Genomic DNA, 12,534 nt, shown 5'->3' with positions numbered 1-12,534 from the left:
AACCCGCAAAACTATGGAAACCCATATTAAGCTAAACACCATTTACAGAAATATTCAAAATTATGTGCTCATTCATTCTCTCAATACTTTCCATAACGAAGAAAAAAAAACACAAATCCTTACAATGCCATCTAACACAAGTATTGTCTTAAACATATCTGAAAATCAAAAAACAAAGCAAATAAAGATTAAACACTTATCTCTCAATCATGTCGTAAACTAGACTCGTACAAAGAAGAGACCAAGTCATAAATCTGCGTCAAGCTAGGTTGCTTCAATGGTGGTTTGTCAGTACACATCAGTCCAAGAGTAATGGCTTGCTTCACTTGATCAAATGGTCTCTCCTCGGTCTTCATCTTCTCATCGATCACTCTCTCTAGATTGTCCGGATAATGAACTCTTATATACTCAAGATACCTCCTTTCTGAATCTTCTTGTTCCATATCAGGTCTTAGGTTTGTGATCATCTCTAAAAGAAACAATCCGAAGTTGAATATATCTGTAACAATAACAACACAACAAACACATTTAGCTTTTGTAACCTTTTAAATTTTGATAATTATCTAAGAAGAAGAAAGCCCTTACTTGTTGATGAGTTGTTCCCATCTCCAATCTTGAAATGAGAAATCAGAGGTTCTTGATCATCATCGGATAACAAAACACTGTTTGTGGTGAGATCAAATGTAATCTCAGGCCATTGATCTGATAGATAACAAATACCTTCTACAACTCCTAAAACCACTCTTAACCTTCTTCTCCATGATATAGCCGATGAAGAACTTAACCAAGTCTCAACATTTTCTCCTTGAGTCCATTCTGTAACCAAAGCTCTCAAGCTTCTGCTATTACACCAACCCAAAACTCTTACCAAGTTCTTGTGTCTTAACCTGAAAGCTGCCTCGCATTCCTCTCCGAACTCACGCCTCTTCTCACTCGAAACCTTCTCTTTATAAATCTCGATCTTCGTCTCTGTCCCGTCTCTCAACGTTCCTTTGTAGATATCAACTCTATCACTCGTGCTCAAAAGATGCTGATCTGAAAACTCATCCGTCGCAGCTTCGAGCATCGCGTATGTGAACTTGTAACTTCTCCGGCAAGTTCTTGGAAAGTAATCAGGTCTCTTGATACATAACCATCCAAAGCAAAAACAGAGCAATATCACCATTATCGGAAACACGATCAACAAGACCAAAAGTTTCATCTTGTAACGCTTGACATTTGGAAGAACACCGGACTGTATGAAACTAGAGGCGTTGAACCGTTTGAAGAAGTCAGAATCTGAGATCTTGTTCTCAGAGAAACGGTTATACGATAGGTTCAAATGCGTCAAGTTGGTTAATCCAGAGAGATCCTGAACCGGAACAAAACCAGAGAACTGGTTGTAACTCAGATCAAGAGTACGTATCTGAGCACAAGACAGAACATTTTTAGGGAAACCATCCTTGAGAGAGTTGTTAACTAGCTCGATATCGACTACGGTTAAAGGACAGTACTTCCAGAAGAAATCGAAAGAGAGGTAAAGCGCGGCGGTTTTGGGACGACCGTGGATTCTGATCCTCGGGAAAGATTCAACGCAGTTAGGGTTCTTGGACTCGTTGCAGAGATGGCTAGCGACGATGGTTGATCTGAATATCTCGACGATGTCCATTGGAGAGGATGAAGTGTTGTTGCAGTAACGGAGCAAGGGATCACGGAGACAGTTGTTGGTGATTGTAGTGGTAAAATCAGGAGGTGGGCTAAGATTGGCGAGATCTTCCACGACTGTTGCTGAGAGTACTGAGAGAGGAAGAAGAGTTGATGATAATGAAATGAGGAAGGAGACGAAGAAGAAGTGAGATGACGCCATTGGAGAGAAGGAGAACGTTTTGTTTTGTTTTCGTGTATGGGTGAGAGAGAAGATGAGAGAAGCAGAGAGGTAAGTTATAATTTGAGGTGGTGTTGTTGTTGGCGGTTATGTTGAAACAGAGTGGGAAGAGACTTACGCGCCCATTTTCTTTCTTTTAGTGATCGTGTGTGCTTGGAAAATGAAGATTTCAAAAAAAAAAAAAAGTGAAGTATTTAAATATTGGAAATATCTACAACTTTTACAGTTTAATGAGTTAATTTGTCAAAACAAATTTCAAATGTTTTTTACCTTATTATAAAAAATATCGTTCATATGGGCTAGATTGAAACTAGAGCAGATTAATTTGATTTCTAAAGGAAAATTTATCAAACATTTTTTTGACAAGGACCAAATATCTTATAATATGCCTTTATCCTAAGCATTCGTGAATTTTGATTCTAAAGTTACCATATAAGGTTTTGGAATAGAGATTTTAAAGTGTGAACAATTTTTCTCTTAGTTTGTATTTTTGAAAGTGGTATTTCTCAAAATTCTCTTTGATCCTTGCTATATAATTTAAAACTTTTTTACATTCTAAAAATTATAAAGACACTATCAAAATATAAATATGGTCAATCTTAAATATATTTTTGGGTTAATAATTAGCAATAAAAATTGTTCTATAATAGTTTTCGATGTTGCTATATATATATATATATATATATTACGTCATATATAATAGAAAGTTGATAGGAGGAAGCCCAAATAGCTGCAAGGGTTGGCTCTGTTTCGACGGAATCCTTGCATACTTCGGAGATGATAATTCATTGTCAAGTTGATGGTTCGTGGAAAGCTACGGAACCATATTCAAGTTTAGGATGGTGGTGTGGTGATAGTGAGAATCAGACTTTAGTTTTGGGTGCCAGATGTCAACGTCGCAGTGCATCTCCACTTCATTCAGAGCTAAAAACGTTATTATGGGCGATGGAGTGTATTCTTTCCAGAGGAATTGATCGTCGGAGGTTCGAGATGGATTCTGCAGAGTTGCAAGCTCTGGAGGAGTGGCCGGCTTTCTATACGCTTCTTGATGAGTTCCAGGTGCTTAGTGCCTTCTTGCCTCATTTTACTTTTTCCAAGATACAAAGGACGTCCAATGTGAAGACTGATTGTTTAGCTCGTTCTTCTAGAATGCTATTGTTAGAAACGATTTTGTAAACACCTTTCCTCCATTTTGAGCAACCAATCTAGGAGTTTTATTTTAATTAATGTTAGGTTGAAAAAAATACATATAATAGAAAGTTTACACTTTCTTCAATTCTTACCAAAATTTTTTGATATTTGTTTCCTTGTTGTGCCTAATTTAAAATTAAGTTTATATAATCATATATGTATATGATTTTAAATTTCAACAATTCTGTTTCATTTTTATGAATCTCGAAGCTTTTATTTCTTTAAAATATGATTTTCAGAATTTAATTATTTTTCTATATATAAGTCAAAATATCATACTTATATAACAAATAACTTGATCTTTTCATTTTGTAAGATCTTACAAACAAACAAAACAATGAAAGAAGTAGTAGTATATGTTCTGTTACTTGTACTTTTTGTTTCTGTTTCGAATGCAAAAGTAACGAAACCAAATATTACTGAAAACTTCCTCCATGCCTTCACAATCGGACCCGTTCAGAGAATCCGATCACCGAAGCAGTCTACACTCATGATAACTCCACCTTCGTGTCATCTTACGTGTCCTACACGAAAAACAAAAGGTACGTAAACCCTAAGGACACAAAACTAATAGCCATTGTTGCTGCAAAACATGAATCTCATGTTCAGGCAACTGTGGTCTGCGCAAAGTCCAACAAAATCCAGATCCGTATACGAAGCGGCGGTCATGACTACGAGGGACTATCTTACATCTCGTCTGTACCGTTTGTTATTCTCGACATGCACGAACTCCGGTCCATCATCATTGACGTGTCCAAAAAGCAAGCTTGGGTTGATGCTGGTGCGACACTCGGAGAGCTCTACACCAAAATCTCAATAGCTAGCAAAACGCTAGCGTTTCCGGCTGGGGTTTGCTCTACGTTAGGAGCGGGAGGACACATCAGCGGAGGAGGATACGGTAATCTTATGAGAAAGTACGGAATCTCCGTCGATAATGTCGTTGATGCTCGAGTAGTTGATGTCAACGGTAATATCTTGCATGGAGCTACCTTGGGAGATGATCTATTGTGGGCGATTCGAGGCGGTGGTGGAGGGAGCTTCGGGGTAATACTATCCTGGAAGATCAACCTCGTCGATGTTCCAGAGACCGTGACAGTTTTTAAGGTTAACAAAACATTGGAGCAAGGAGGTACTGATGTTCTCTACAAATGGCAGCTTGTCTCTAGCAAATTGCCTCAAGAGCTTTTTCTTGAGAGCAATGCCTGAACTTGCAAATGTCGCGATACCTAGCAAGAAAACCATAGCGGTTAAGTTCTACGCTCAGTTTTTAGGACCAGCAAAGAAGCTTACGGAGATTATTAACAAGAATTTACCTGAATTAGGGCTAAAACGTGAAGATTGCTACGAAATGAGCTGGATTAATACGACGTTGTTTTGGCAGTACTATCCTGTGGGAACACCGATAAGCGTTCTTTTGGATAGACCAACGGATCCGCCAGGAGCACTCTTCAAGAGTAAATCGGACTACGTCAAGAAACCGATCCCAAAAGAAGGAATGGAGAAGATTTGGAAAATCATGTTGAAGTTCAACAACATGTTTATGCAATGGAACCCTTACGGTGGAGCCATGGACAAGATTCCGGCGAATGCCACCGCGTTTCCTCACCGAAGCGGGAACTTGTACAAGATTCAGTACTTTGCCTTATGGACCGACGCAAACGCCACAGACGCTAATCTTGGTCTGATGAAAGAGATATACGATGCGATGGAGCCGTACGTGTCAAGCAACCCAAGAGAAGCGTTCTTGAATTACAGAGACATGGATATCGGAAACAATCCGAGTGGTAAGACCAACGTTGAAGAAGCTAAGATATATGGATACAAGTATTTCTTGGGGAATTTGAAGCGATTGATGCAAGTTAAAGCCAAATATGATCCTGAGAATTTCTTTAGATTCGAACAGAGTATTCCTCCTATTCGTGCAATGTAACTCTTTTAAAGGTTTTCACTTTTCTCTAAATAAAAGTAACATGTTCCGTTTTATAAGAATAATATTAAAAGAGAACTTTACATCTATGAATAGTTGAATACAAAACAGCTCCATTACATACATCTTTTATCAAATATACGTAAATAAGTAAATATTGTTACGTTTCATATTATATTAACTATATATTTATCCCCTATATAATAAAACAGAAGTACACAATTTTTTTTTTAGAATATATAATATAGGTTATAAAATTAACTATTTAATATTTGATAGATTATAGGTTATATGGATTTTAACCATTAATTAAATCTTGATTTAAGATCCTCTTAAAAGATATCATCAAATCTCCAAAGAATATTCAATTAACCATATATAGGTAACAAAATCTCAAAACTTAATCACTCTTCCGCGGATTATGAGTGATTTTCGATTATACTTTTTTTTACAGGGTAACAAAATCCAAGCAGGAGTGAAAAAGGAGGATGTTACGAAATTTAAGAAAGTTCTTACAAAAGGGAATTGAAAAGTCATGAGAAATTTTCAGTCACCAATGTGCTAGAGAACAGCTTGATTTTAATCACTAGATTTTAACCGTGTAGAAGCACGGGTACGGTTATAGACAACCACATATTATCCAAAAAATATTTTTAAACAATCACATAAATTATGTTTTATATAAAAAATGCAATATAAATAAAATGAATTTCAACCCGTGCTCTAGCATGGTCCTAATCTAGTTATATTGATAAACCATATCATCTATCTTAACATGTTTAGAGTACATTTTTGTGCTATCTTTTTTTATCTTTGTATCCAAACAAGTCCCAACTAAATTCTTTACAATCCTTACAACCAAACACAATCATTTCCTTATTTGTTAATATTAATTTCAAATTTCTGAAAGTCTATCTACCTAATTTAAAGCAATATGTTAGATTAAAATATAATTCTCCTTTCACTTTTATTTAATTTTATATTTAATTATTTGAATTACTATTTCATACATAAAGTTAATAAAATTTTAAATTTTTTTCATCATATGATGTGATTTGAATTTTTATAAACAGATATATATTTTAAAAATCTATCTTAACATTTTTGGAGTACATTTTTGTGCCATCTTTTTTTATTTGTATCCACACAAGTCCCAACTAAATTCTCTACAATCCTTAGTCCTTACAACCAAACACAATCATTTCTTTATTTGTTAATATTAATTTCAAATTTCCTAAAGTCTATCTATCTAATTTAAAGCAATATGTTAGATTAAAATATAATTCTCCTTTCACTTTTATTTAATCTTATATTTAATTATTTGAATTACTATTTCATACTCAAAGTTAATAAAATTTTAGATTTTTTTTCATTATATGATGTGATTTGAATTTTTATAAACGAATATATATTTTAAAAATTATTTTAGGATTTTTGTAACCAAACAAGTATATCTGGATATAGATTATTTTACATTTGAGTTACTTTGTTATAGTTAAAAATAGAGGAACTAATTTATTGATTTGAAATTATAATGACCTATTCAAATTTATAATAAAATATTCTAATTAATTTCTTCAGAATGCACGGGGTTATTGATTTATATAAAAAAATGGACTCGTGGTGTACCACGGGGTAAATCCTAGTTGTAATATAATAACAAGTCTATACATAACGAACCACCTAGTTGTTACATAAAAATAGAGTCCATGTATAGAAAATATTTTTCTAAAAAACCATTATATCTCTAAAATTTCATCAGTATAAATGGAAATGGTTTTAAGAAAAATCATATATAGTGTGATTATTTATTTGTCAGGGAAGGCCTATATGACCAAAATTACCAAGACCGATAAGATACAACACTTGTTTGGTAATTATTTAGCAAACTTACTCAGACATATTAATCTTTAGGGCAAGATTATCGGTGGTCTCTTATATGTGGGTTGTTAAATACTGTTTGATTTTTTTATGAATTAATTGTGTATTGTTTTGAATATAAGTACCCATGATCTCTTGGTTAAAATTTTCTCCTCCAATGATAGATTCTAATTTTGGGTCTCTATTTTTGAAAATATTGTTTTTTGAAATTTAAAAATTTTAAATAGAATAGAAGTGGTATAAATGTGTAAGCATTTAAGATTTTATAAAAATAGAAAATATTGCATTTAATTAATTTTCAAATATACAAAACATAATAAAAACATTAAACATTAATACATATTACAATAGAAATGCAATTCATAAATGGAGAGAATGATTAATTACCTACAATCAGTGTGAAACCCGATCATTGTGAAATTCGTAGTTACCTAAATAACCAGGAAGACGTGAATGGATGTAGGAGAACCCACAATCAGTGTGAAACCCGATACTTGCTTCTGGAGTTGAGAATACCTATCAATGAAAGAAATAGTTAAAGGTGTACTTGTTTATGTGCTATTCTATGCAAGTAAAATGTGAATCAGCTTAAACTTAAAAGAATTAACACCAAGGTAAGCTACCTTTAACTGTCTTTCCTTTATTGCAGAGAACATTTCCTATTCTCTCTTTAGCATTTCCAACAGATCAATAGCCTGTAGTAAATTTTTTTTTTCTCTTCTATTATATTCTTTCACCAACAGAATGGTGACACGTAGCGTCTCTTAGATCAAATTTGGGTATACTATATAAGAGGCTTCCTTAACTTTTGTCTTTTCTACTGATTTATTTTTTTCCCACAAAACACTAAAACCCTTCTATGAACCCCTTTGTAAACCCTCCATTGAAGAAGGTCTTAGACATGGTTTTACACTAATACAAACGAAACCCATATTATTCGACACAGAGTATTATTACGTATTATTTTTATTTCTAACCTGAAAAAATCTAGGTTGAAATTTAATGCCAGTTACAATTTCGTAACGGCCGTTGTTAAATCCTGGGTTAAAATCTTCCAACGATTTAAAAATAAATGATTATTTTGCATCAATTTTATAGACTAGGTATTTTTATTTTAACCAAAAACTATTAGGTATTAAATAAAAATAGTTTGAGTCTTTTTTAGTTATTTTCCTAATATTAATTTATATTATTTTATTCTGGGCAAAAGAAAAGGAAAAAAGCTAAACGGGATACGTTAGTATATATATCTGTTCTAGAATTATGATACAAAAAACATAAGAGAATTTGTTAAAAATGCCCCTTTTGATATGCCCCTTTTCAAAAATACCCTCTTTTCTGGCCATTTTTATTTTTGCCCTCTTTTAATTTTTAATGACCATTTTACCCTTAGGTGAAAATTATTTTATTCAATAAAAAGAAAAACAAAATTTTCCCGCCAAAAAATTTCCGACATATTTTCCCGCCAAAAATTTTTCGAAAAAATTTTCCCGCCAAAATTTTTCCCGCCAAAAAAAATTTACAAGGTTTTTAAAAGGTTTTATAAGGTTTCTACCTTATAAACACCTTGTAAAGGCTTTTACAAGATTTTTTAAAGAGTTTTAAAAGGTTTTTTAAACAACTTGTAAACGCTTTTACAAGATTTTTAAAAGGTTTTTAAAAGGTTTTAAAAGGTTTTTAAAAGGTTTTTAAAAGGTTTTCAAATGGTTTTTAAAAAGATTTTTAAAAGGTTTTTAAACACCTTTTAAACGCTTTTACAATGATTTTAAAAACTTTGTAAAAGTTTTTATAAGATTTTTAAAAGGTTTTTAAACACCTTGTAAATGCTTTTAAAAAGTTTTTAAAAGCGTTTATAAGGTGTTTAAAAACCTTTTAAAAGCATTTACAAGCTTTTTAAAAGCATTTACAAGGTTTTTAAAAGCGTTTACAATGTGTTTAAAAACTTTTTAAAAACCTTGTAAACGTTTTTAAAAGTTTTTTAAAAGCGTTTACAATGTTTTTAAAAGGTATAAATTTCAATAATTTGACAGGAAAAATTTTTGATTTTGGCGGGAAAATTTTTTTTTTTGGCGGGAAAAAATAATTTTTTCGGGAAAATTTTTTGATTTTGGCGGGAAAAAAAAATTTGGCGGGAAATTTTTTTGGTGGGAAAATATTTTCGATTTTGATGATTGTACATTCTTACTGTCACTAAAAAAGGGTAATTTGGTCATTTTGTATATAAAGAGGGGTAGTTTTAAAAATAATCAACATGAAGGGGTATTTTTAAAAAGGGGTATGGAAAAAGGGGCATTTTTGAGAATGCCCCAAAACATAACCCTATTAGCAAAAATCAGAGAATAGGTGAATAATAAATCTCTGATTCCTTACGGATCTATTGTCACCCTCCTCCATCTCTTGACTCTTCTCTCTCGATCGGCTCCATTCGAGGTTGTCGAACTCGAACATGTCAGTTTTTATTGGGACGAGCCTTGGGGATATAGTGATTGATCTTTACACAGACACATGTCCTCTGACCTGCAAGAATTTCCTCAAGCTCTGCAAGTGCAATTACTACAAAGGGTGCGTCTTTCACAATGTGCAAAAGGGTTTCATTGCACAGACAGGCGATCCAACCGGCACAGGAACTGGTGGAGATTCAATATACAAATTCCTTCACGGTGAGCATGTTCGTTTTTTCGGCCATGAGATCCATCCCGAATTAAAACACTCGAAGACTGGCACCGTTGCAATGGCCAGTGCTGGTGAAAATCTCAATGCCTCCCAGTTCTATATCACACTTCGTGACGATTTGGACTATCTTGATGGAAAACACACCGTGTTTGGGCAAATCGCTGATGGGCTTGACACTTTGACTAAGATAAATGAAGCTTACGTCGATGCAGAAAACAGACCATTTATTAATATTGTAATCACAGACATACATATATTTGAAGATCCATTTGAAGATCCTCCACAGCTAAGTAAGATGATAGCAGATGCTCCCCTTGAAGGTGTCAAACATGTAAGACTTGAAGCTGGTTGGGTTCCTTTGGATGAAAAACTTTGTCCACAGGAACTGGTCGATGTTATCCGCGAAAAGGCTGCACATTCTAGTGCCGTTATACTTGAATGTATAGGAGATATCCCTGAGGCTGAGGTAAAACCTCCTGACAATGTGTTGTTTGTCTGTGATCTGAATCCTGTAACTGAGGGTGAGGACCTCCACACCATTTTTTCACGCTTTGGAACGGTCATATCGGCTGATGTCATCCGAGATTCCAAGACGGGTAATAGCTTGTGCTATGCTTTTATAAAGTTTGAGACTAAGGAAGCATGCGAACAAGCGGTTTTAAAGATGGCCGGTGCTTTGATCGATGATAGAAGAATACGTGTAGATTTCAGTCAGAGTGTATTTGAAATTTGGCGGCAGTTCCAGCGGAAAGACTCCCAACAACATGGTAAAGGGTCGGCAGATCATGTTGCTAAAGACTACGGAATGGTGTTTGAGGGTGATCTACTTAAAAGTCCCAAGAGGGAGAAGAGAGAGCATAGTCGCCATGGCAGTGAGAAGATACATAGGAGAAGTCTTCATGGTTATGGTGAAGGCTAAAAACGACACGGAGATGAACGTGACACTGAAGAAGGCAATGATAGGTTGAGTAAGGAGATGAAACTCACAAAGAGAAGACATAAATAGAAGAATTTACATAGTTTTGTTGATCTATTAACAACAATGCATGTACAATATATATGATCTAAATGTTGCATTATAGGAATTGATTTCAACTTTACGTTTTACGTACTTTCTTTCCAGAATCTTTTCCTATATAAGTCAAAATCACGAAAAATACATAGAGCAAATTACTTAACTTTTCTAGTTTTTGAGATCGTCAAACAAATGAAAGAAGTAGTTTCTGTTCTGCTACTTATTCTTTTTGCTTCGGTTTCAGATGCACATGTTATGAAACCGGACCAGTCCAGACAATCCGATCACCCAAGCCCTCTACTTTGCCCAAGCCCTCTACAATCCCATCTACACTCATGAGTCATGACAACTCCACCTTCGTATCATCTTACGCTTCCTACCCGAAAAACAAAAGGTACTCAAACCCTAACGACACAAAACTAATAGCCATTGTTGCTGCAAAACATTAATCTCATGTTCAGGCAACCTTGTTATGTGCAAAGTTCAACGGAATCCAGATCAAAGGCTGAGTTACCTAATTTTACCAAAATTATAGAGATTGAAATTTCAGGGTATATGGAAGTAGCATGTGTCCTAAGCGGTGTCAACTTACTAGCATGCTACTTCCATATTGGTTGGGCCTTATTATTGTGTTATCGTAAAAGCCCAGTTAGCTACTTGTTTGCTTGTATTTTAGCTTTGCTCTTTACCCTGTAAACGATTATCAAAAAAGAAAAGATCAATCAAAACAACAATTCTCTTCTCGTCTCTCTCCTTCCTCTCTTCTATTCTAATTCAACTCTGTTCTTCTAATCCTTATCTCTTTCTTCTATTCTCATCTAATTTCTGATTGTTCCTTGATAGAACCATATCCGGTTCTATCAACCTTGAAGAGACTCTAGCTTCTCATTCGGTTTCACTGAAGGCAAATTAATCCGTCTATAATCCATATTATTAAACCTGAAGAGCAAATCCATTTTATTATATTCGAAGAGCAGTGTAATTTAACCAACTCTTTTGAATTGTTTTTTTATTCATTTATATATTTTATTTAATAATTCATGTGAGCATTTAATCAATAAAAAAGTTATGTTAGCATGCATATGCATTATAGCTCATCTATTTTTTTTTTTCATAAACCCTATCAACTGCTCTGGTCAGTTCTGGTAGAAACGCACTAAAATGTTACAAAATGGACATCTCTCCGCAGAGCCGCCACAACGCTTAAATCCGAAGGGGCATTCTCAAAAATACCTTTTTTTTTCAATTCCCTTTTTAAAAATACCCTTCCATGTTGACCATTTTTAAAACTACCCCTCTTTTTGAACAAAATGACCAAATTACCCTTTCTTTAAATGACAACAAGAATGTATAGTCACCAAAATCAAAAAAAATTTTCCTGCCAAAAATAAAAATTTTTCCCGCCAAAAATTTTTTTTTTCCGCCAAAATCAAAAATTTTCTCGTCAAAAAAAAAAAATTTTCCCGCCAAAAAAAAAAATTTCCGCCAAAATCGAAAAATTTTCCCGTCAAAAAAATTGAAATTTATACCTTATAAAAATATTGTAAATCCTTTTAAACACCTTGTAAAAGTGTTTACAAGGTGTTTAAAAACCTTTTAAAAGCGTTTACAAGGTGTTTAAGAACCTTTTAAAAGCGTTTACAAGGTGTTTAAAAACCTTTTAAAAGCGTTTAAAAGGTGTTTATAAGGTTTTTATAAGGTTTCTTCTACCTTATAAAACCTTTTAAAAACCTTGTAAATTTTTTTTGGCGGGAAAATTTTTGGCGGGAAATTTTTTGTCGAAAATTTTTATCAAAATTTTTGGACAAAAAAATATTTTTGGCGGGAAAATTTTTTCGAAAATTTTTTGGCAGAAAAATTTTGTTTTTTTTATTGAATAAAATATTTTTCATTTAAGGGTAAAATGGTCATTAAAAATTAAAACAGGGCAAAAATAAAAATTACTAGAAAAGAAGGTATTTTTGAAAAGGGGTATATCAAAAG

At 33.6% G+C, this 12,534-nt stretch overlaps 1 protein-coding gene and 2 pseudogenes across 1 annotated transcript; 2 read left to right on the top strand and 1 right to left on the bottom strand.

Annotated features, from left to right (window-relative positions):
• Window positions 1-203: 203 nt before the first annotated feature.
• Window positions 204-1,869, bottom strand: LOC104733452 (cysteine-rich receptor-like protein kinase 10). The gene is made up of 2 exons (XM_010453031.2): window positions 586-1,869; window positions 204-499 (listed from the first exon to the last, which is right to left on the bottom strand). The coding sequence occupies exons 1-2, from the start codon at window positions 1,844-1,846 to the stop codon at window positions 204-206; spliced, it is 1,557 nt and encodes a 518-aa protein (XP_010451333.1). The 5' UTR covers window positions 1,847-1,869.
• Window positions 1,870-3,392: 1,523 nt separating this feature from the next.
• Window positions 3,393-4,985, top strand: LOC104733450 (berberine bridge enzyme-like 17 pseudogene; annotated as a pseudogene).
• Window positions 4,986-9,309: 4,324 nt separating this feature from the next.
• On the top strand, window positions 9,310-11,464 carry LOC104733449 (peptidyl-prolyl cis-trans isomerase CYP59-like; annotated as a pseudogene).
• Window positions 11,465-12,534: the final 1,070 nt, after the last annotated feature.

This window comes from Camelina sativa, chromosome 12, assembly GCF_030686135.1.
Source record: "Camelina sativa cultivar CO46 ecotype springtype chromosome 12, ASM3068613v1".
NCBI lineage: Eukaryota > Viridiplantae > Streptophyta > Magnoliopsida > Brassicales > Brassicaceae > Camelina > Camelina sativa.
This window is presented reverse-complemented; position numbering and strand designations above follow the sequence as displayed.

Bases quoted from the DNA above. Each gene is read 5' to 3' on its own strand.
- LOC104733452 (XM_010453031.2), bottom strand. From the start codon at position 1,846: ATGGCGTCATCTCACTTCTTCTTCGTCTCCTTCCTCATTTCATTATCA. The intron at 500-585 runs GTAAGGGCTTTC...TTATTGTTACAG, and splicing joins TGGGAACAACTCATCAACAA to ATATATTCAACTTCGGATTG.